General features: G+C 36.1%; 1 protein-coding gene across 7 annotated transcripts in view; it reads right to left on the bottom strand.

Annotated features, from left to right (window-relative positions):
- Positions 1-236: 236 nt before the first annotated feature.
- The window catches only part of LOC140135746 (thymocyte selection-associated high mobility group box protein TOX-like), a 187,083-nt gene continuing 163,363 nt past the window's right edge, over positions 237-23,956 (bottom strand). For 3 of the 7 annotated variants that reach the window (XM_072157355.1, XM_072157349.1, XM_072157353.1), the window contains exons 3-8: positions 16,539-17,366; positions 14,383-14,631; positions 13,433-13,513; positions 12,107-12,376; positions 11,365-11,497; positions 237-7,802 (exon numbers count right to left, since the gene is read on the bottom strand). In XM_072157355.1, coding sequence (XP_072013456.1) covers positions 7,744-7,802; positions 11,365-11,497; positions 12,107-12,376; positions 13,433-13,513; positions 14,383-14,631; positions 16,539-17,366 — 1,620 coding nt within the window. In that variant the 3' untranslated portion in view covers positions 237-7,743. Of the gene's footprint in view, positions 7,803-11,364; positions 11,498-12,106; positions 12,377-13,432; positions 13,514-14,382; positions 14,632-16,538; positions 17,367-17,734; positions 17,919-23,956 lie in introns of those variants that run through there. The other 4 variants (XM_072157356.1, XM_072157354.1, XM_072157352.1 and 1 more) reach the window with 4 other exon arrangements.

Consider the following 23,956-nt stretch of genomic DNA (forward strand, 5'->3'; position numbering starts at 1 on the left):
ACCAATATCAGCAGTAGATAGCTACTTCATCAAAACCAATATCAGCAAAAGATACCTTCGTCATCAGTACCAATATCAACAGTAGATAGCTATTTCATCCATATAAGAAATTAATAGATTGGGACTTTTCATACTTAAAATTTTCTTTAAAAACGATGGCGCAACTGGGCAAACTTTACCAAAGGTGCTTAATACACAAGACTCAACATAAAGTCTAGAGACAGACAAAAGCAAACTGCATGGCCTCATAGAGATAAGTTTTATTTGTTTTCTTCCTTATTTGTACTAGACAAGTGCACTTTTATTTAATAATTACAGAATGGAGACTCGATTACACCTAGAGATAACAAGCAAATAAATAACCTTGGATTATTGTTTCGTTCAAAATTATTTACCAAACAATGAAAATTTTCTGATTTACCATTATGAAGTTAAGTTCATTGTCTTTCAGATTGAGCAAGTAGATCCTAGAAATATTTTCTGACATTATTTTTCTTAAAAGTACATAATAATTTACCATTTGAACCTTACAGGGGTCAAAGGTTAAGAGGTTGTTGTCATCTCTATGGAAACAAAGAAATTCAGTGATGTGGATAATAACATTTATATCATGTATTACAAGAATCACAAAGTACATTCAAATCTTGCCCAATTTTACAGAAATTGTTTATTGGCAAAAATGTTCAATTTGTCCTTCGGAATGAAATTTTGTTATTGTTCTTCTTACTTTACAAATACTTTCTACATGTTTTTTCATATAATTATGATTGTCTTTTATACACTGGCCTAAGCCAAACACCCCATAAGGAAGACATGACCTTAATCTCCCACACAGGGGGTGTGAATTCCAAATGGAGGTACCCAATCAGGCAACCCCATTTGAAATTCACACTCCCTGAGTGGAAGAGGAAGTCACGTCTTTCATAGGTGTATGGATTTCAACTGAAATAGCCCATTGTTTGCTACAAATACAGTTGTCCATGAAACTGGTAGGTAAAGACATCTTTTACATGCTTCCCATTTTCAATTCCAAAAGGGAGGTAAATTTTGTTCATTGATTCTTTGCAGAACTGGGTTCCTTTCACATATTTATAAGATGGTAAGATCACTCATGTTCATTCTTGCCAGTGATAAAACTGGCAGGAACACGGCTGAAACCTTTAAGGAAACTTTACCATGTAATACACCAGTCATCGGTTTTATAAAACAGTGCATCGCTTATCAACTGACTGGGAGTGACATTAAGGGAAACTTGGCCCATGGTGCAAAATACCAGGAGATGGGACCAAACATTTGTTTGAAACTAAATTCACCTTGATATGGACCAAAGTAGTATAAAAATTGCACATTATCATGTGCTTTGTGAATTTGTACTAATTCCAGGTAATTCTGATGACTTTACCACTGCACTGTATGACATACAATATTCATACTGTAAAAACCAGATCATACATACGAGCAGTTGCTACTGATCAAACACTAGTAGTTTTTGCGTCTAGTCGTGGCTAGCTTCATAGTGACAAAGTTGTCTTCAAGTCAACTGCTTGCGATTTGATGCTACGGCATGCTAGCAACTTATCGATCAGATATGGGCAATAGCCTTTCTGATAAGCGACGGCAGTTACATCACAATGTAACGCTACACTCCTAGCAATTGCTAAGTATGATATGGCCTTAACTATATACACAAACTTTTGATATGGTGAAATGGGGAAAATCCGTAAGTTGTCCATTACTGACATTACATACTGTAATATCAAGAAAATTTACACCGTTAAAAAACACACCTGACAAGTATCGTGGAGAGGACAAAGAAACCTTTCTTTGGTTAATAAAGTACTTGAAACATCACATCACTGAATCTCTTGTATTAATATCTTATAATTAAGCAAATATCTGTACAAGGTTTGTGACTCTAAATGAGGCAGATTCCTATATCAACATACAGTAGACACATATAAATAATAATAATAATAACAACAATATATTAATATATTGGCATTTCATCCAGACACCTGCTACAAAAATGCAGTAAGAAATGACATATATTTTGGCTAAATCACATATTAAATTCTTAATAAGTATGATTATTTATTTTACCATTTTTTGTTTGTTTTTTGTATTAACTGAGGGAGTAAGAGGGCAACCCTTAAAAGCTTTGAATCTACCATTGGGCTATCCCACTTGAATTCCACCCCCCCCCCTGTGCAGGATGTCACTGCCATCTCACAATTCCAGTTGCACCTCAATTCAGCTGGAAATTTTGCCTAAATTTTTATTAAATTCTATCTGAAATCCACTTGAATTATACAAAATTTGGCCTCAAATAAGAAAATTTTGTTTGGAATTCCAAAATCTTCCAAACCTTTTTCACTTTTTTTCCAATCTGGAATTATTTTAACTGTTGAATTTGGTTGCAATTTCAAAGTCTTCTTAACTAGAGGGGTGTTGATTCCAAATGGAACAGCCCATTTACATGTTTCTTTTAAAAATGGTAAGATTCAGCATTCGATATAGAAATTGCATTTATGGAGGAAGTGTTGCATTATTGGGCTATTCTATTTAAAATCCACACTACCCCTGTGGAAGATTTAGCTAAAGTCTTCCACGGAGGGAGTATGGTTTTCAAATAGAAAAGACAATTGTGTAGCTTCCATTTGAAATACTCACTCCAGTTGTGGAAGATAAAGGTAAAGCTATGATTCAGTGGAGTATGAGTTTCAAAATGATTAACTTGGATCAATTACATTTGAAAAACATACTCCCCCTATGGAACAGATTTCCAAAATCTTCCACAGGGGTAGCGTTGATTTAACTGGAATATCCCATTTATGGAAGATGATAATATTTTTGTTATTCATTTTTTTTTCAAACCAAGTAACAAGAACAAGATTTGTGGAAATTAAAAACACTCCCATGTGTCAATGGCCCCTGAACATGTTTAAAGCAGAACCTCTTATGTAACCTGTTGGCAGTTTTGTTTTAAACATGTTCAGGGGCCAAAAACACATACGAGGTTTTTCCTGCCCAACAACGAAATATAAACACTTGAACATTTGCTTCTTTGATGTAGGCTCTTTACTCCGATTCTTGGCCTTTGATGATCAGAAAGAAATGAGATATTGGACAGATACATCTAAAAGCAGTTAACGGATCTGATATCAAATCAATTTGTAAATTTACATATAAAATGGAGCATAAATTGCATTTCAATGATCATCTTGGTTTTTTTTGTTGCTTGTTCCATGATCTACATGTAGTGTATAAGTCGTTATTTTCATGTACAGATTTTTCTTACGATTCCAGACAAAGGAAACCTTTGTGCATGGTGGTATTTTCGCGAAATTCAAGCGTTAGCAATGTCGTTAAATTTGCGAAAATAAAACCGTTGCGAAAATTACCACATATACGGTAGTCAATTTTGTTCATAACATAAAATAGCTTGTTCTACATAATCAGAAAATCAATTGTGTTCTTATTGCTAGCCTTTACAGACATGCATACAATGCGCATAGATTGTTTTTATTTGATTCGAAAATTTGCACCAATTGACAAAGAGTTGTGACGAGTGCTTCGTTTATGTACATTTGTTACAGCCAAAATTCTGTCGAGTTGGTTTTTGTTATTGGGCTATTCCAGTTGAAATCCATACACCCTATGGAAGACATGACCTCAATCGTTCACAGAGGGAGTGTGAATTTCAAATGGGGTTACCTGAATAGGTGACTCCATTTGAAATCTACACCCCTGTAGAAGACATGGCCTTAATCCTCCACACAGGGAGTGTGAATTTCAGATGGGGTTACCTGAATAGGTGACTGCATTTGAAATATACACCCCCTGTGTGGGAGATTTAGGTCATGTCTTCCATAATGGTGTATGGGTTTCAACTGTCATAGCACATTGTAAGGCAAGATTTTGAGAGAATTATAACCTTGGAAACGTTGTATCTAAGCTTTGCTGGTAAACATTGCAGAATTCGGCACCCTTGAAAAGTTTCTGAATTCAGCACCCTTGAACAGTTTCTGAATTTTGCACCCTTTGTAACGCAACCCACTGGAAAACTTATTTGATCAAATTCATACAAATGGAGCTACAAAATGTATTAACAATTCATTTCTGTTCATTATCTTTAATCCAATACAATTTTATTTCACATTTTTTTCCATTCATTGATAATTCTGACTCATAAGATGTATATTCTTGTTCAAAATAAATGATATCAAATAAGTTCATGGAGTAATAAGATTACACAAAATTCCTTGTGGCTGTCTGCACACAACAAAACTATAACATTTGATTGTATTATTGTCCCTGATCAGACTTTGTTCATATATTTCTAATAATACAAGACTATTATTTTTTAAAATGAAAATAAAAGCCAATTTCAATCTCTATAATATACTACATATTTGAGCTGCAAGATAAGAATCATGTTCAAAACCTTAAAGAGACGCAACAATTTTGATAGACCATGCACTTTGATAATTTCTTGAAATGAACCCAGAATATCTCACGGTTGATGCACAGCAATGATGTGCTCATTGATGAAGATGTACTTTGCAAAGAATTCTGGGATTGCCAAAAAGGTTGATTGAAACGACTCCATTGCATCAACTCAATGGATCGGATTTTGTATTTCCCTTTTTTATTGGAGCACCAAATCAAACTTCTCACAGTACACAATGTCTGGTATTTAGTAAAAGTGTTTATGGCCCTTTAACCAGGGAGACATACATGGGAGTGCTTACGTAGCCAGACACAGTAAAGTGTAGCCGTATTATAATATCGCTTTATTCCGTACAGTTCTATGGAGTCCCTTTAAGATTTTAACACTATAACATATCAACAAATCAAGCACACATATGGACAGTTAAGCTGATAGTATGTACCAGTCACTGTGGCTAACAGATGCAATACACAGTGCACATATTTGAAAATAGATGCATTCCTTTCCATGCTTCTTGAATAGAGCTTTTCAAATATGATGGCCATGTGTATTGAGCGCAGCACTTACGAAAGTTGCATTTGCGTAGTGCGTCTCACTTTCAAGTGTGGCGATGTTAGGCACAGCGACTGGATATTAATATTTCTGCAAGTCACTCTTCTAATCACATGGTTTCATATAAGGTACTGTAGAAATGGACATTTTTGCCAGACTATTATTTTCCACTTCGCCAAATTTAAGCTCTTTCATTTTTTTTTAAATTCATAATTCTAAGCTGCCCATACACTGACCTATACACACAAGAATATATGTGACATGATCTAGCGGAATGAGTCGGATGTCGCTAATATTGTTTTTGAGATATTGGCAAAAACAGTGTTCAAATTCTTTTGTTTTATATTGTTTTCAGCTATTGATAAATTCCTTGTAACTCGGTAATCAGATATCCGATTTCAATGGGATTTACATCAAAATGTAGCATTTGTAAACTGCCAGAAAATGATGTTAGAAACTTCAAATTGAAAATTGCCGACATGTGACTCATTCCCCATGATCATGTCAACATATTTTTGTGATTGCTGTTTGGAATTTGAAGAGCATGAAAATAAAATTAGCTCAAATATTACCATTTCTACAGTACACACGTATGAAGAGCCCATATGATGGATTTTATACATAGACTACTATTAAACAGTACAGAAAACACTCAGAATATGTGGGTTTCATAGCTTGTAAGCAGCTGTACATGTCCTAGAATCTTGTGTATGAGTTCATCATCAACTATATAATATTCCTGACAATTTTAAATTAAAAAATCTGAATTAGAAATAAGCATGATTTTATTCATGTAAAATTAATCATTTTATTCTAACCATTTCAACAAATAATGAAAAAATGACAATGTACTTATATCGGTCAGTAAACTTATAAGCTGATAACTAGATTATTCAGTAAGGATGTCAGCCCTTCATGACATATACAAAGGAGTGTCAGCCCTTTGATAATCCAAAATGTGATGTCACCAAGCAATGAATGACAACATAATTTTCTCCAAAAAGATCAAGTCATTTCACACTATTAGCCATGAGTTTCTTTTTCTATTCTTAACCCCATGAGAACTACCTGCCGATTGGCCAAAAAGAAGTTTTCATTATCAATCGTACCAATCAGCAACATTGTTAGAATAATTTCACCACACAAAAAAATTGGGGTGAATTATTTGCAAAGCTCCATTCTGATTGGTGATTTAAGTGAAGATATCATGTAATTGACCAATCAGATGCAATGTTAGATCGGCAGGTAGTGCTCAGAGGGTAAAAACAAGAACATCTAAGTTGACATTATCAAGACCTGTTGACTTTATATGAAAGACATTTTCATTCGTGTGGCTGAAGTATGACCATTACAGAATGAAAGTGTTTATCCTTTATGCCTATGTTACTGACTGACCCATAAAAGAACAATGCAAAAATAATTAGGTCAAATTTATAACCAAACCACAATGATGGCCTATTGTCTTACAGTACACTACTCTTTTTGTTTAAATAGTTGTTAAAAACTTTGACTACGACCATTCAGCCATTACTACTCCTAACCTAAGCATCACATTTTTTTTGTCATGTAAAAAATACAGATGGGTGAAATTTGTTTTCATGAATTTGCGGAATATTAACAGTTTGGTAGTCTGATAATTCACATCTTTGTATTAAATAAAAAAACATCAACTCTACAAATATAGTGAAAGCCTTGAGCTCGCTTATTTTCACATTTATTTAGTCAAGGCTTCACGTATAGGTACACGTTAGTTACCAAGTGAGTCTCCAAAAAACATAAGAGAAACATAATAAAAAGCGTCAATATCCATTTAGCTATATAAAACTGGGAAAATCTAAATCTAGATATGAAATGTGGCATAAGTTTAACCCCTGACCCTTCCACAACCCCCGACCCTTCCCTCCCTAAGATGAAAAAACATCCAAGTTGTGAAATCTTTACAGCACAATATTTGTCATACGAAAAAAAAAAGTAGCATAACTTCAAGTTTTCTTACAAATATATATTACAACATTTATATATATACAACAAATACAAGGTTCTACATTGAGATTTTCCCAGTTTTTTTTCTGATTTTTAGACAATAATGTTTACCTCTTTTGAAACACCTGGTAACGATTCTATATAATGACGATAGTAATAATACGACTAGCTATATACAACGCATACAATTGCAGAGCCCAACAGTCAGCGAAAATCTATCAAGTACAGCTTTTTGCGAACGGTAAGCTATTCTTTTTTTTTTTTTTGGTCAAAATTGTTCTGTGAGGCTTGTGCAATAGTTCCAAATTTGCTAAATTTTAAGCTGAAAAGAAGGCACAAGAATCCGAGCTGAATATTCCAAGACTTTGTCGAGTGTCGTCCATGGAGTAAAAACACGGATTTTAAAGAAAAAACTTTCGTGAGGTACATTGGTAATGTGCTTCACCGGTACATAAGTCACGTCTGAGATACTTAGCGTCTCGCTGCCGTTTATGCAAACCTCGGCAGTGTCGTGGTCATGTATAAAAAATGGAATCCACAGAGGGAGCTGATAATACCATAAAGCAAAGCATCATGGGAAAGAACATCGTGGAGAAATACTTGTCTTCATCGTCAGTATACCTCGTATCATCCTGCCCACTCACTCCCTCAGTTCACTTTATATATATATGTATAATTATATACACTGGAATTGTCCTCTTCGTGCGACAGACGGGCAAGCCATGGGGTCCGTTTTGTCGCAAGCGTCCAAGGTTACTTTACCGACGGTAACACTGCTGTGGCACTGTTTGTGGCCACCCATGCTGTGAATACATCTCTGTAGAAAGAGAAAAATAATTATACAAATTATGATAAATTTGACTAAATTAATTTCAAAACATCAAACAATATCCAAACTTTGTTCCCACAATTTTGGGAACAAAGTAGTTTTGCTTTCATTATCATAGTATAATAATGAAGAGAACCTATTATGAAACTGACGCAATGGGCATTTCCAGTTGAAATCCATACACCCCCTATGGAAGACACAACCTTAATCTCTCACACAGGGAGTGTAGAGTTCAAATGGAGTCACCCATTCAGGTATCCCCATAACACTCCCTGTGTGAACAATTAAGGTCATGTCTTCCATAGGGGGTGTATGGATTGCAGGTGGAATAGACTATAAGCATTTTGAATAGTGTGAAACCATGCAACTGTTTTATGTGTATGGTTTGCTTGTGTTTTATACGTGCTTTTGTGTCTGTATGAAATAATTGCTTTATTAAAAGCAGTCATTTCCAAACAATATTATAATGGAATAACACATAACATTTCATCTGCAGCCACCCAAATTAGCAATCGCTCACATTTAAAGCTCCAAGTGCTTGATAATCAAAAGTTTCCTCAGCATTTTAAAACTAAAATGGTCAAAAACTGTATCCCTAGGTTTGTCCTTGCTATTTACCCTGACCATAATGTTCAGCCTGAAGCATCATATTCTATTTTGAAGTAAGAGATTGACAGTGTGCAGCTTATTTTAGTCATCATTTTGACGTACAGGTAAGTGGAGTCTTAGTGCTGTAGACATCTGCCTAATATGCAGAAGGTCACAGGTGGTTTGATTCCTGTGTCTGCGTATTCTTTGGTGTTTTTTTATCTGCAGTTCGCAGCGGCACTTGTTAGTTTAATTTGTCATAAGTGCTAATTGTAACCAGTTGTGTGTGCCAAGGTGGTGCCACAGCAAACCCCCCCCCCCACCGCTCACTTTTGTCAGTCAGTCTAGGGAATAAGTATGGGACTACCAATTTACGGCAAGCATATCAAGTTGAACATTTTTTAGCAGTCAAGGGAATCAAGACCTGTGGCCCGCACTTTTGCAAACTAGCGCACACTACTTGTATCATTAATTTGATCCCAAATGTGTTTGTATGTTCTGGTACAGAACTCTATTTCATAAATTTTAAATTTGTATACCAACCAATTTTACATTGGCATATAAATACTGCATAATTTGTCAGCAAGGCATTGCAATATAATATGCCCATCCTAATCCATACTGCATATGCCACAACATAATATATCATCTTCATATTGAAAAAAAAAGCTAAATATTTCTTCTCCAAAGAAGATATCTTCCACTTCCCATAATGCATTTCTCCCATTTCAATTTTCTGTACTGAGTGCAACATGGATCGATAGTAACGAAATGTATCTCAACGAACAGAACACATCCAGATCTTGCAAAATATGTTTATTTCTTGACTATCAACCCATGTTTTAATAGCCAGTCTGTTCTCAAAATGAAAACAAAGGATATCTGTAAAAGGTAATGGGACTGTCATGAGGTGATGTATCATGTTGCAAAGGATTCTGGGAAGGGTACAATATCTTCCCTGTCTCTTCTCTAAGTCATTGACATTTCTAAATGTCATTCTGCAGCTTTTAAAGTGATTCCTGGTTTTCTGTCTAAGTTTCTTAAGTGCTATTTCTACTTTGATAAGCTTCAAGGTTTTTACTTTCATTATTATTGTACAGGGCTGACCTCATGTACTTTCCCTATACATCCATTAAAGTATATTTTATCAAACCTGTCTACTGCGATAATTGGTTTGTTTCTTAAATCTTTGTTTAGTTTTGTTGTCAATCTTTTAACCATATGAGAACTACCTGGCGATTGGCCAAAAAGAAGTTTTCATTATCAATTGGCCCAATCATCAGCAACATTGTTAGAATTAATTTCACCACGCAAAAAAATGGGGGTTCATTCTGATTGGTGATTTAAGTGAAGATATCATGTAATTGACCAATCAGAGGCAATGTTAGATTGGCAGGTAGTGCTCATAGGGTTAAGATTGACTTGAATGTCACTCTCATTTAATCCAGTCTTTTTACATGCGCAACTTAATATAACTGGATTTATTCAAGTCACAATTATCCATCACGATATCATATACATGTATTTTATTCTGATAAACTTTTTACTACCAACTTAAACTAGCAAAATAACTAAGTACTACAACATCTATACAAAACTTTTCATGCAATTGTAAGCTCATGCAATATCACTAGCATCACCAGACTTCTTACCATTTTCACAAAGCAAACATTATGCGAATTCACTTAGCAACAATATGTGCGGGGGTTGGTTGGTGAGTATCATTCTTCACCGTAGGTGTGTACATATATGTATGTGTGCATTTGTATACAGGGGTGTGTGCAAATACTGGTGTACATATGTATGGCACATGTAGTGCATGTGTACGGCATGTGCATATGTATCTTTGTATTTGTTTGTGTATGTGTGTTACGTATATTCATGCGTGAATCCATGTGCATGTTCGTACACTCATGCACATGCAAGAACAACAAGTACATTATTGTAATTGTTGGTAAAAAAATTCATTGCAATCATGCACAATCTTGTATGGTATTAGTATTGGTAAGCCTCGCCCATAGAGGTTGCTAACTAGAAATCGCATAATGTTATAGCAATATATACCCCACCTGCCATGCCATATGTAAATTAAGTAATAATTAATGTGTTCCATGATGAATAAGCACCTAATCCCTCAATTTCAATATACGATGCAAATTATACATCTGATTTTGAATATTTCAAGCAAGCACAAAACAAAGAATGATCAGGGCTGTCAACTCTCTGGCGCGAGTCATACGCATTTGGGCACTTTATAACACTAAGGTAGTTTTTCTATCCTTACTCTCCCCCACTTTCATTATTCTTGAGCGCCCTTGCGAAAAAAAAATCAGTGGTGAACATTAACAATTTAGTCTGCAAACAAATATCTGTCACCATATCTCAGACCAAGCAATTCCAAAGTTGACAGCTGTGATTCAATTTCAAGTTTTAAAATCAATTTATTTGAAAAAAAAAGATATGCATGAAATTTGAAAACAAGTGACGAAAACAGGGTTCAGACTGACATTTGGACAGTTTTTCAACACCTGTGCTTGATCTCAAAGACTGACAATGCATTGTACATGTAAAGCCCTACACACACCACAACTTTGCATCAGTTATGGCAACCCCATATAAGTTTGAGAACCTAATTAGAACATGTCTAAATGTAACACCCTTCTCAATGATTATACCATAATTACCATGAAGAGGCCTATTTTGACATATTTGTATGAAACAAATTGTGAAAATTTATCATCAATCTCATTTGTCTGAATTTTGTTGGTTAACTGTGGACTAGCTATGGCAGCATGCACAAGTAGGCGTATAACACCTAGCAAACTAGCCACCTTACTTCAATTCATTTAACCTAGACCTATCCAAGGCGCTATTTGACTTAAACTGGCTGGCAGGAATTGGGCAAAAAAAAATAAAACACCAAGCAAACATCGAGATGTTTGAAGGGAAATGTTTATCTTACGTGGAGCATACCTGCAGTGATCAACCACACACTCATTAGAACAGTACTCATTATCCCAGTCTGGACTGTCTATCGTTGGCTTGTTACAACCATTGCGTCGACATACTGCAGAGTTCATACCGTCTGGACCCATCTGGAAGTAGGAGAAAGGAGAAAATGCTTGATTATTTATCATTTTTATTTATTAATAACAGTTCCGCCAAGAGACTAGGCGAAAACACAATAGTGCCCACGTATTAAATTAAAGGATGGACTAAATACACAGAGCAAAGAAAATAAAAAGGGACAGACAGAAAACTGTAGAAACGGGCGAAAAGACGAAAAAATCAAATACAGACAATACAAATGAGATAGGGGATGAGATGGCTAAAACACATCATCGTTGGGCAAGAAAAAACCTCCCAAAGTGTTTGTGGCCCCTGAACATGTTTAAAACAAAACTGCCAAACGGTTACATGTGAGGTTTTGCTTTAAACATGTTCAGGGGCCAATGACACATAGGAGGTTTTTCCTGCCCAACGATGAATGGTCACTGACATCAGATTTGAAGATGTTGTACAGGGATGGACATTTGACAATATTGTCAGGATGGTAGTTCCAGAGGGTGGGTGTATATGGGTAGAATGACACAGAGAAAGCTGGCAAAATGGAGGATCAAGATAATTCATATTATGTATGATTTGCAATAATAACAGAATAATCCTAGAATTCCCCAAATTTGCGATAATTTTGTATATCTTACCCCGTATCTTACCAAAGGCTGACCCTGCATTACCCTCTGTACAGGCTGCATGTGCTGCATTACTGACTGGTGCATCATGGGAGTTGCTGCTGTCGTCATGGTGACGGTGATAGGCACGCTGGAACCAGTAGGCCTGGGCGCTATGGTGCGATGCGCACCCATTAAGTGAGGCGCATTGATAGCACTGGGAGGTTGAGCGATTGACGTCATGACCGACGTTTTCTTCTGTTTGCTGGGTGACTCTAGGTCTACTTCCGGCTGTTCCCCTGCCTGTAATATAATATAGAGAGGAGAAAGAGGATTGGTATCAGCAAATGCAAAGTGAAATGCTTGAAATACACTAGGTGTTACTTGCGGTCATAACTTGATACAAACGCCCGAACACAAAATTAATACTATAGTGGGAATTCCAATTGAATAAATGCAGCTTTCAATAGCGTGATTTATTTTTTGCGTGACACTGCGCGATGCACGCTAAGCGTGTGAACTGTGTGTGACTAACACGGAAGTGAATCCAACCATGCCAACGCACTCGTGATTGGTTAGCATTATATCCATGGTAATGCGTGCCCGTTAAAGTTTGAAATACGCAATATACGAAGGCGGTTGGATCGAGTACAGCTGTTGAAAGCTGTATTCATTCAATTGGAATTCCAACTATAGTATTGCAACTGCTATGCTTATCCTAAACAACCCATGTGTTGCATCAAGTCTTTTTGAAATACTGCCAAAATACCAACATTCATCATCTTTTTCTTTTCTCACTTCATTCCTTTCTTCCTTCTTTCAATATGCGAGTGACCCAATCTGGACTGATGTCTTAACTGTTCGCCAAACCACTTTCACTCTGCAGAATTTTGGTCTTTGCTATATATGTATATGAAATCAAGTTAGAGCACAATGGACAGGATTATCCTGGATCATGTTGTTGCATTCTTATAGACCAGCCAACCCCAAGCTTGGGCAATCATAATGGCAAAACGCCTTTGAACTGCAAAATATATCGATAACGCCGCCCTCGTTGTTTGGTTAAATGCACATGGGCAGTTTACAGTAGTCTGAGATCATAACTATGAAAAACCATGATGATGTCAAACACCACCTTAATGGCGTATCATACAAAACAATCACAAGAGCGTAGCATTTATTTATGATGTCACTTCCGTCGCTGATCAAGGCAACTTTGATGCTCCAATTATGCTTGCAGCGATTGCACTCTGCTAGCTACATGTGAAAACACTACCAGTGTTTGATCACTAGCGCTTTTTGAATCGCATTCTGCGATTGCTATTATGATATGCCTCTTAGAGAATACCCTATACGTACAGTTGACACTAAGCTTGCTCTGTAGGCTGCTAACTTCTTCAGATATTCCTTCTTGGCAGATTCTGTTCTCTGCTTGTATGCCTGAAATGACAAGAGAAACAAAAAAGTGTAAGCTTATTTATTTAATGTATGTGAAAATGTGCTCACTAGATCAAGTTTATTTAGTTTATGTTCCTGAGATGTACAATTACATTACTGCAATTAAGTTATACCGTAACTATCATCACTTCCTGTAAAATAATCAGATTTTATCCTTTTCACCACAAAAAGTACAAGCTGATATCAGTTAAAGTACAATTCTGCTAAATGATTTGAATGTTAATGCTCTGTGTGCTAACCATGTAGGCATCAACATAAAAGGACCCAGTTTTCAGATATTTCCTCAAAATATCAAGTGCTATCTTAAGAACCACTGAACCAATACTAGGCTTGTTTGTACTCATTTTAATGCATTTTTCATGCTGATTCCAAATGCAGTCATGACAATTTACATTTCTGACATTTTTGAATTTTTAAAACAAAATTTGAAACTTGTCGTCTGCAGTCGAGAGACAGACACATTTAGAATGTTAAAAAGTCACTGGTTATGGCTGAGTACATTACTGCATTTACAGGCAATTTGTTCCTACATTCCACTTAATTGCTTCCAATATGTTTGTATACTTAGAAGCATCCAAATGCACAGCTGTACCAAACGTTTGCTCGTTAAGCTAAGCATAGAAATAGATGCAGAATGCATGGCCATCTTGGCAAGTGCAATAGCCCCCTCTGTTGACATTTATAGAGAATCGTGGCAGCAAAAGAGTGCTCACATAAATATTTCTTTTCTGTCAATCAAGTATTTAGGATGTTGAGGACGTTTGTATCTATAACTCTTTCTGAGAGGTCATTTTCCCCCGGATTTTTCCAAAGAATACCCTGCACTGACACTTTCTACACACATCACATACCTGTTTAGCCTCTACTCCTAAGCTATCCCACATAGATGCCACAATTTTGGAGACCTCCCCAAAGCTTGCATTGGGGTTCTGACCCTTGATGGCTGCTTGCGTGTCGCGGAAGAACAGAGCATAGGCAGAGACAGGTTTCTGGGGCTCGTTGGGATCCTTCTTGCGTTTCCTCTTGGGTGGCTTCTTCTTTGTGATTGGCTGCTCTTTGGGTTGTTCTGTTATAACGGGGACTCGCTTTTGGGCTGCAAACTGTAGAACATATGAAAGTATTAAGAGAAGAGATACATGATGTCAATGCCGAGTATAAAGAAATCAATTGATGTTACTAAATGTCACAAGCGCTTTGTAATAAACCCTTATTTTTGCATTCATCTGATGAATAATAATGACCCAATGGAGCAAAAGATTGTGCCACAAATATGGGTTGCATTTTCAGCCATTTGGTATATCAATGACCCTTTTTGGGCCAATTTTGGTATTATGGATGGATCATTTTTTCCAAAATGTTCCTATCCCTCCCCCCCCCTAAAAAAATGCCAAAATTCTCGAAATTTGCCAAAATTGTGGGCAATTTGGATTAGATTTGGCTGAAAATTGTAACTTTTGGTATATAGTGATGGGTCTAAATTTCTTGGAAAATTGGTATTTGGATAAGTCCACTTTAAAATTCTCAGCAGCACACCCTCCCCTACCCAAACCAAACTTGAGTACCCCCTGGGATTGACCATTGTATATTTTTTTCTAACTGCATGTCTACAGCATATAAACAATTAATTCATCCCTTATGTAAGTGATAAAATAAAGTGACATTTCCGACCAAAAAAGAAGTACAACATCAGCAAACTATGCATCGGATACATCATTCTCCCATGCCACACTATGGACCATAATAGCCTCATCCTAATGGCATAGTCCAATTAACTCAATTAAACAATCATAGTGCCAAAGTTGACCTCAAGTTGCAGAGTATGAGTTTTCGTACCCAAATTTTCAAAGGTCATTCAATAAATGTACAAATGTATTGGGGTTACAGAACTGTGCCCTGATAGATGAACATGTTGTGGACCAATCCAGTAAGTGTTGCATGATCAGCAGTCAATCAAATCTGACTATGTTACTTGTGCACCGACAGGTTCATTTCAAGTAGTGCAAATCAAATAAGTACTGCCTGCACATCCCATCAATATCATGCTCCACTAATGACGATGGAAAACTGCCATCATATGCTCTGTTAAACAAATAACATTCTACGCTGATGAAACAAGCATCCCTCATCAGGCATTATCCCTTTCTTGTGAACTATCGGTGTAATTGTTGCAAAACAAGTAAATTTCAATATCATTTTATTCCAAACTACGTGTGAAATTCATGGAAAGTAATAAATATGTGACTGCACGAACATCGGGCTATTCCGGTTAAAGTCCATACGCCCTCTATGGAAGATATGACCTTAATCTCTCACACAGGGTGTGTAGATTTCACATGGAGCTATCCATACAGGCAACCCCATTTGAAATCTTCACTCCCTGTGTGCCAGATTAAGGCCATGTATTCCATGGGGTGTATGGAATTCAACTGGAACAGCCAATTGTATGTACTCAGATTTGGAATGGCTGCTATTTATAGTTGACATTTTTGTTATATAATATATTATTGATGTCCCTACTTCCTTTTTATTGATTATGCATAAACGATACAAAATGTGGGTCAGAATAACAGCCTGAGGATGGGAATTACTGGTCAACAGGAATGTGTGATCGAAAATCAACACCGTACAAGTGGTTTGCACTGCGTAAAGTATTTGCATTCCATAAATGATGTCCATGGTGTCATATAATGATAAGCTTTCATTAATTTGTTGCTTGTTTAACAGTGACAATGAGCTATTCCACTTGAAACCCATACACCCTCTGTAGCTGACATTCATGTTCGTGTGTTTACAAATAATAAAATATGATTGGATCACACACATCGCGTATATATTCATGATGTTGTTAAACTGGTGATAGCCTACGAACCAACTTACGGCAGCGGAAGTACCTGATGTCACAAGCCTTTTGGTTAGTTTTGATATATGATTTATTCCGTGTAAGAAATAAACAGGGGTGAATGCCAAACGGACTCTTCCGCTGCCTTTAGGCACGCTCATAACCTACCTGTGCCAACGGAGTATTATCATCGCTATCTTCGCTACTTTCTTGATTTGGTGATCTTCTCGTAGTTCCTTGTGGCGGCGAAGGTGACTGCTTTACCAAGTTTGTCTGCGGGGGCGGCATTTGCCCCTGATGTGGCGCCATACCAGCGTGAAGACCTAAATGGGAACTGATTGCTGATTGGTTGATTGTTGACAGCTGCGTGACAGCGTGACCCTGTTGCTGCATTGGATATGGATCCATAGTGAGTCCCGATTGTGTCATATTGTGGAATATGTTACCCCCATTGCCACCCATATTTGAATGTCCCATGTTATGATGGCTCATGATATGTGGTGGTACCATGTTAGGGTTATTTGACTGCGTAATGGGCGGTATTTCCAAGTTCTGTGGCGGGAAATGTGGATTCACCGGTAAACTGTGTTGCGTGACCGCTGGATTTGGCATTGTCTCTGTCATGTGACTTAGAGAATCCGTGAACGAATGTGACCCATCTGGGTTGGTATACGTAGGGCCCTGATTGGCCATTGTGTTATAATTGTCCGATATCGTATGACTCGGTGAAGGAAGCGTCATGGCTGGCGAATGGGGCATCTGATGAGGAGGGGATGTCACGCCCATCTGCATTCTGGGAGAGTTCCGATTCTGAGGACTTGACATATTTTGATAGTCCGTATTATAGTGGATGTTAGGATTGTTCATACCACCATTACCACCACCACCGCCGCCTCCTCCTCCTCCTTGGAAACCAGGATGCTCGCCTCCTCCAACATTCTGACCCAATGATTGGATCTCAAACTCATCATCCCCAAAGTTGGGTGCGTGGAATGTCTGAAAAAGAGCAAAAAACATGCAACATCAGTAACAAAAACAGTTGAATCATTCTCATCAATCAACTGGGAATAAAATGGATTATTTTACACAATACAATTCTTCATACACATTCAGGTACATTGCCATTTTCATTTCAATTCTTGTTATTTTATTGGCATCTCTCCTCAGCACCATAAAGTGAATAAAGACAATGCATGTTTACCAGTTTACTAACAATGCATGTATACCAGTTTATTAACAATGCATGTATACCAATTACTAACATAAACATAAATGAAAGACTTGATCAAACAGACATCTTGTAAAACAAAGTCCAGCACTGTACAATGACAAATAAAATTTTCTTAAATGCCCAAAATTTTTACTTGTATAATCATGGCAGTCCTCTTCTTAATTCAAGTAGCTATTGCTTCAAGGCTGGTATAAAATCCAATAAGGCTGCTGATGATGATTGCAGATTTGACACTGATGACAATATAATATGACCATAATAAAGAGAAGTGCCAATGAGCAGACACATGCAGCAGGTCTCTCTTCCAGACTGTGAATGGTAAATGCATTGATTCAGACAGCTTTCATCAACAAACATCTCCTCATTTGACCACTAGAGGGGGTAGTATTTTCATTCTTTAAATAATTATTCTCATCTTTGTTCAATCCCCTCAGGGTGACTCATACAATTAAACATACTGTATAAGTGGTAATTTTCGCTAGGGTTTTATTTTCGCGAAAAGAGGTTCGGTCATGGAATTTAACAACAGATAAATATGTAGGCCTACTTTTGTCATATAACATTGTTCAGGCATGAACTTCATGAAAATACCAACATGCACATAGGTCCTCTTTGCCAGAAATTAAAAAATATTCTCTAAACAAAAAATAACCACCTGTATAAGCTTGTATAGCGCAATGTTTCATCCCCAGTTTCATCAAATTTGTCTCTGCCAATTTAACCCAAAATGACATAATTTGCCTATGATAAATCACCATACAGCAATATTACTGGGAATAACAATGGATCATATTTGGATTATGTGAAGAGATTATCCAATAGTCACAAAGTCTGTGGATGTAACTAAATCTGAACAGATGGTGTGAGCCTTTATAATTGGTTAACAACAAAGAACCTGATTGCTCAGTCATTGTGGAGAGAAATAGAGAGAGAGAGAGAGAGAGAGAGAGAGAGAGAGAGAGAGATGAGATGGAGAAAGAGGAGAAGAGAGAGAGTAGAGAGAGGGGGAGAGGAAGAGAGATGAGGAAAAGGCAAAACAGCAGGAGAGTGAAAGACAGAGAGATAGAAAACCATGAAATAAAATAGAGAGCAAAAAAATTGACAGAAAGAAAGAAAGAAAGAAACAAAGAACTTGACAGAAACAGACCTTAGCAATTTTGCAAATTGCTAAGGAAAAAACATGGCTGCCTTTTGTTGCCATGGCAACAAGGCTAATTAATAATGCAACATGGTATTAAGTTACACCTGTTTCTCAATTAGAAGCAACAATAGATACTTAATTTAGATATGCTTATTAAAAAGACCTTACTAGTTTAATGTGCGCTATCAAATTCATGATGGCAAATCATCATCACAATAAATGGGCTATTCCAGTTGAAATCCGTACACCCTCTATTATAGACATCATTTTAATCTTTTCAAAAAGGGAGTGTGAATTTCAAATTGGATTCCCTGAATAGGTGACTCCATTTAAAATCTATACCCCCCTATGTGGGAGATTAAGGTAATGCCTTCCACAGGGGGAGTGTACATTTCAAAATGGATTCCTTGAATAGGTGACTCCATTTAAAATCTACACCCCCTGTGTGGGCGATTAATGTAATACCTTCCACAGGGGGTGTATGGATTTCAACTGGAATAGCATAATTTGGTTTCGCAACATTGGTTTGAATTTTTAATCAGCGCAATAAATTGTTTCCCATGAACAGTTATTATTCATTTATACAGGTGTTTTTTTTAGAGTTTATCAAAAATATCTGAATAGAATCTGGGTGGGTTGAATATGTAAATAATTTTCAAATTTGTACAGAAAGATCGTTACCTTTGATTAAAAAAGGACAATTGCAATAATAAAGTTTGATTTGACATCAAAAGGTCAATCTCTGCCTCTGGCGTTATAGTTATTTTCAGTCTTAACGAGTGACCTTTATAATTAAGTAGTTCTTCGAAAATAAACTTACGCAATAATTGTGTTATCAGAATGACGCAGCATGATTTCTATTATGTTCATTTTTGTATAGCTCTTGGAAGACCTTATTTGATTATTTTTTTCATCAATTGTGCATTTCTTGGATTTTGCACTTCTCATCTGCCTTGGTTTTGTTTTTATGTTTTTTTAATTTATTATGTTTTTTATTTATTTATATTTGTTTAAATTAAAGAATACATTCATTACACTATTGCATGCCTTATTTGATATTAAACTGTTGTGTTTGTAAAATAATCCCAAATTGTGAGCCTGCTACGATAATTGCAAAAGTCATTTTTTGTAGTTTTGAGAACAAAGTACAAAATATGGTTCAAAGCATGCATTTTAAGCATATTTATTCACAAATCTTTGCACAAGAACAAATGAACATGAGACAAATTAAAGGGAATAATCAGAAATAATTAGGGTGATTATGTAACTGATGCATGCTTGAACCATATTTTGTAGTTTTGTTCTCAAAATTACAAGAAATGATTTCAGCAATTACCTTTATAGCAGGGTGACAAAATGTTGATCCTGTTGAACTATCAATGATGGCCATTATTATTATTATTATATTATTGAATCCTGACAAAAATTGATAAGTTAATAATCATTTCATATTGATTTATTCTTCAGGTTCATCCCATTATCAAACCATTTCATGATGTTTTCACCCTCCATTTATTTGTTTTCAATCAAAGAATGAGTAAGTCCGAGTAAATGCAATTTCATCTCAATTGCAATTCTGGCAATTAAAATTTATCTTACAAAAACAAAATATTTTGATTCATAAGTACAAAGGTAATATCTATCGCTCATTTATAAAAAATATGTTTAAGTGATGTTTCACAAAGAACTATTAAGGCAGTAAATCAAGCGTTAAATTTAAACAATCCATCTCTTCACAAATTGGATGTTCAAGTAAAACAATAACCTGTGATCCTAATGAAAAAATTCTTTGTGCGTAAAAAAGAAAATATTTATATTGGAAAATTAATAGAGATAAATCTTGTCATCATCATGATGATATTGAAACAAAGATACATGATTCATCATATCTACAGACCACAATGGCCTCATCCCAATGGCATAATTCAATAACCTCAATTAAACAATCATAGCGCAAAATTTGACTTCAAGTTGCAGAGTATGAGTTTTTGTACTCAAAATTTCAAAGGTCATTCAATAAATGTACAAATGTACTGGGGTTAAAGAACTGTGCCCCTGATAGATGACCATGTTGTGGATCCTAATGATATCTAAGAGTTAGTGCCAAAGAAAGCACTTTCTGCAATAGCTGCCCTATTAACATTTGACAATTTCTGCATTTCTACACTGTACGCATCTACGAACACAACACATGGCAGCTATTGCAGAAATGGCGTTCTTCCACTTAACCCCAAAATAGCTGCCATATAGACAATTGACAATTTCTGCATTTCTATATTGTATGCATCTATGAATACAACACCTAGCAGCTATTGCAGAAATGACTTTCTTGCACTTTACCCCTTAATATTTTGATGGGTGTGTCATTGTTATTGCTATTAAACCTACTGTCATCTTCAGTTTACTAAACAAGCTTTCAAGATTACGGTTTAATTACATTACTATTGTTTGGGTCATAAAATCGAATATAAAATTGCTAACGAGATATTGCTCTGCCCATTTCTTTGTTATCAAATTGTCTAATATCGATCGGACAATGGAATTTTGTCTTTCACCGTTTTGATTATGATTATCAAAATACCATGTTCATTCATAATAAAAGCATACCCTTTGAGCCAAGTAAACATGTGTAAACGTGTCAGGGGAGAGTAGCTAAGTGTAAAATGGTTAGCGGATTTTTGCGCTTGTTCGCTTCATCAGCGTTGATTGATAGTGCTTGTAACTCAGGCTTGATAACCGGCTACTACACATTTTTATACAGTGATTGGAGTCTAGTACAACATGAGAAGTACTGGGGCAAGCAACTTGTACAAGTGGAAACATGTTTTTTAGTGTATTGCAAGAGTGCTTGAGGTAAAACCCTTAAAAAAATCTTCACTTTTGATTGATAGGTAGAATGTTTCGCTTAATAAGCCTGAAAAAGAAGATTTGTATTTTACATATTTAACGGGTGTTTGAATGAGGCATTGAAATCATTTTGATGTGATTAAATGATGCAACTTGTGATTTTGACATTTCAGACGTGCTTTCTGACGGATTGAATTTAATGTGGGCTTGATTAAATGTAATTTGATTGAATCCAATTAAAATGAGTGAACATGAGCAACTTTTTAACAAGATTTCAGCTCATTGAATGCTTCCTAGATTGATGGAATTATTGTTTGCTGAGGGAAATTATTGTTTCATGATGATACTTGATCAGAACAGATGTCTTACACTTCCCATAATGCATTTCTTCCATTTCAATAATCTGTACTCATCTGCTATCTAGTGCAACATGATAGTGACAAAAGTACACCAATGTACCTCATAAAATGTTTATATATTTCTTGACTATCAACCCATGTTTAACCAGTCTATTCTCAACAAAGACAACCTGTACAAAGTAATAGGAGTGTCATTTGATGAAATGAGGTGATGTATCATGTTGCAAAGGATTCTGGGAAGGGTACGATACCTTCTCTGACACTTGATGAACATTTGACGAAACCTATCAACTTGATGCTAGGAATATGATTTATAAGATGTTACTCAGTACAGGTATGTGAGAGTATGACATGAATTATCAGTGTCTTTATGTCAACTTGAAGCAAATTAATGATCAACAATTGTTGATGATTCTTTCAAATTGATTTACAAGGAAACTATAAAGTAAGGTTTACAGACAAGATTTCCCAAATGTGAACTTGGGAGGGAGACCAGGGTTGTTATGTTTTTAAACAAGAAAGTTTAATTTTTGATAATTGAAATTTTAACATTTTTTGGCAGTTGCTAAAAAAGTTGACCATTGTTGAGGTTGGGAGTACAAGACTACACTGCAAAATTCCTGGCGACAGAGTGACTACATCGCACTGGAACTCTGAAGTCACTACCGACGTCACTCCAGAATAACCTACCCTATGGTGGCCGACAGAGTCACTACAGGAGAGTGACTACATCGGAAACAAGGCAGTAGGGTACTATGCAGCAGTGTCATCACGTAGTGACTACAACTGCTAGCCTCCGATGTGTTACCTGCTCGACGCCGCCTCGGCGACTCCTGATGTACACCACCGACTAGATTCCGACAGTGGTCCACCTCTTGTAGTCACATCAAAGTGACTTTCGTAGCCAGTGTCCCATGCGTCCGCCTGCTCGGTGCCCAGTCGGTGAACTTCAAGGTGACTACGCTGTCGAAAGGTCGCTGACCGAACCCTGTTATGAGTTCGAACACTTGGGGACGCGGCAGATATCTACCAAATACGCGCTGATGATTTCAAATACGCGTATCATGCTTGTTTACTGCTTGTATACGCTCATGAATGGAATGAGTTGGTTTTATAATTAATTGATTGATGCATGCTGTACAGTGGGTCCGTGGCTGTAGGCTACTGCCGTCTTTGTGTGTTTTTTATCGTGCTTGCATTCTTTATCATTTATATTTCAACTGTGAGACTTCCGATTCATTTTGTTTCATTTATTTATTGTTCTCTTTTAATAATATTTTAATTCTTTTCGTGCTGCCTGTTTAATAATCTCATCAACTGTGTGTGTTATTTGCAGTTCTTGTTCTTGGTTTATTTGTTTGTTTCATTTCAAACGTTTTTATTTTGTTTATTTGTTTGCTTGTTTTCCCACAAAACTTATATCATTGCTTTGTTTACTTCAGTGGTTAGGCATAGATGGCATGTTTTGCAATCAAATTAGGCCTATTTTTTCATATTTTGCATGATAACGTTATATAGGCCTATTGAAACTTTTTTTATTTAAAACGAATTGTGTTTTTAAATGTTTTAAAAGAGATTTTCAGCGAAGTTACTTAAAGTATGCCTATCAGTATAGGCCTAGCATTTTCAATGTATACATTTTGATTTGCCAAAACTTTACTTATTTGAAGCAAGAATTTTTCTGTTATATTTAAAATTGATTTATAGGCCTAGCATGCATTTTGTTTTACTTCTTGTCACTTTCCTGAAAGGTCTACTGCAAAGTTATACTTTTGCTGCCGTAAGTTTTTGCAAAACTTTGGCTTGTGCTATTTTCTTTTTCCGTTTTTTCAAAATGGTGTTTTATAGGCCTATTAGTTTGATTTGTTTTTCATGTTGATTTTTTTACGTTATCAAATTATGCCTATAAATCGGTGTCACATCAATATAGGCCTATTGCATTGTTTGTTTGAAATTGTGTCTTATTTTTATCACGCAAATATTAATGCTTGTTATGAATTATTATTGT

Source organism: Amphiura filiformis, chromosome 16, assembly GCF_039555335.1.
Source record: "Amphiura filiformis chromosome 16, Afil_fr2py, whole genome shotgun sequence".
Lineage (NCBI taxonomy): Eukaryota > Metazoa > Echinodermata > Ophiuroidea > Amphilepidida > Amphiuridae > Amphiura > Amphiura filiformis.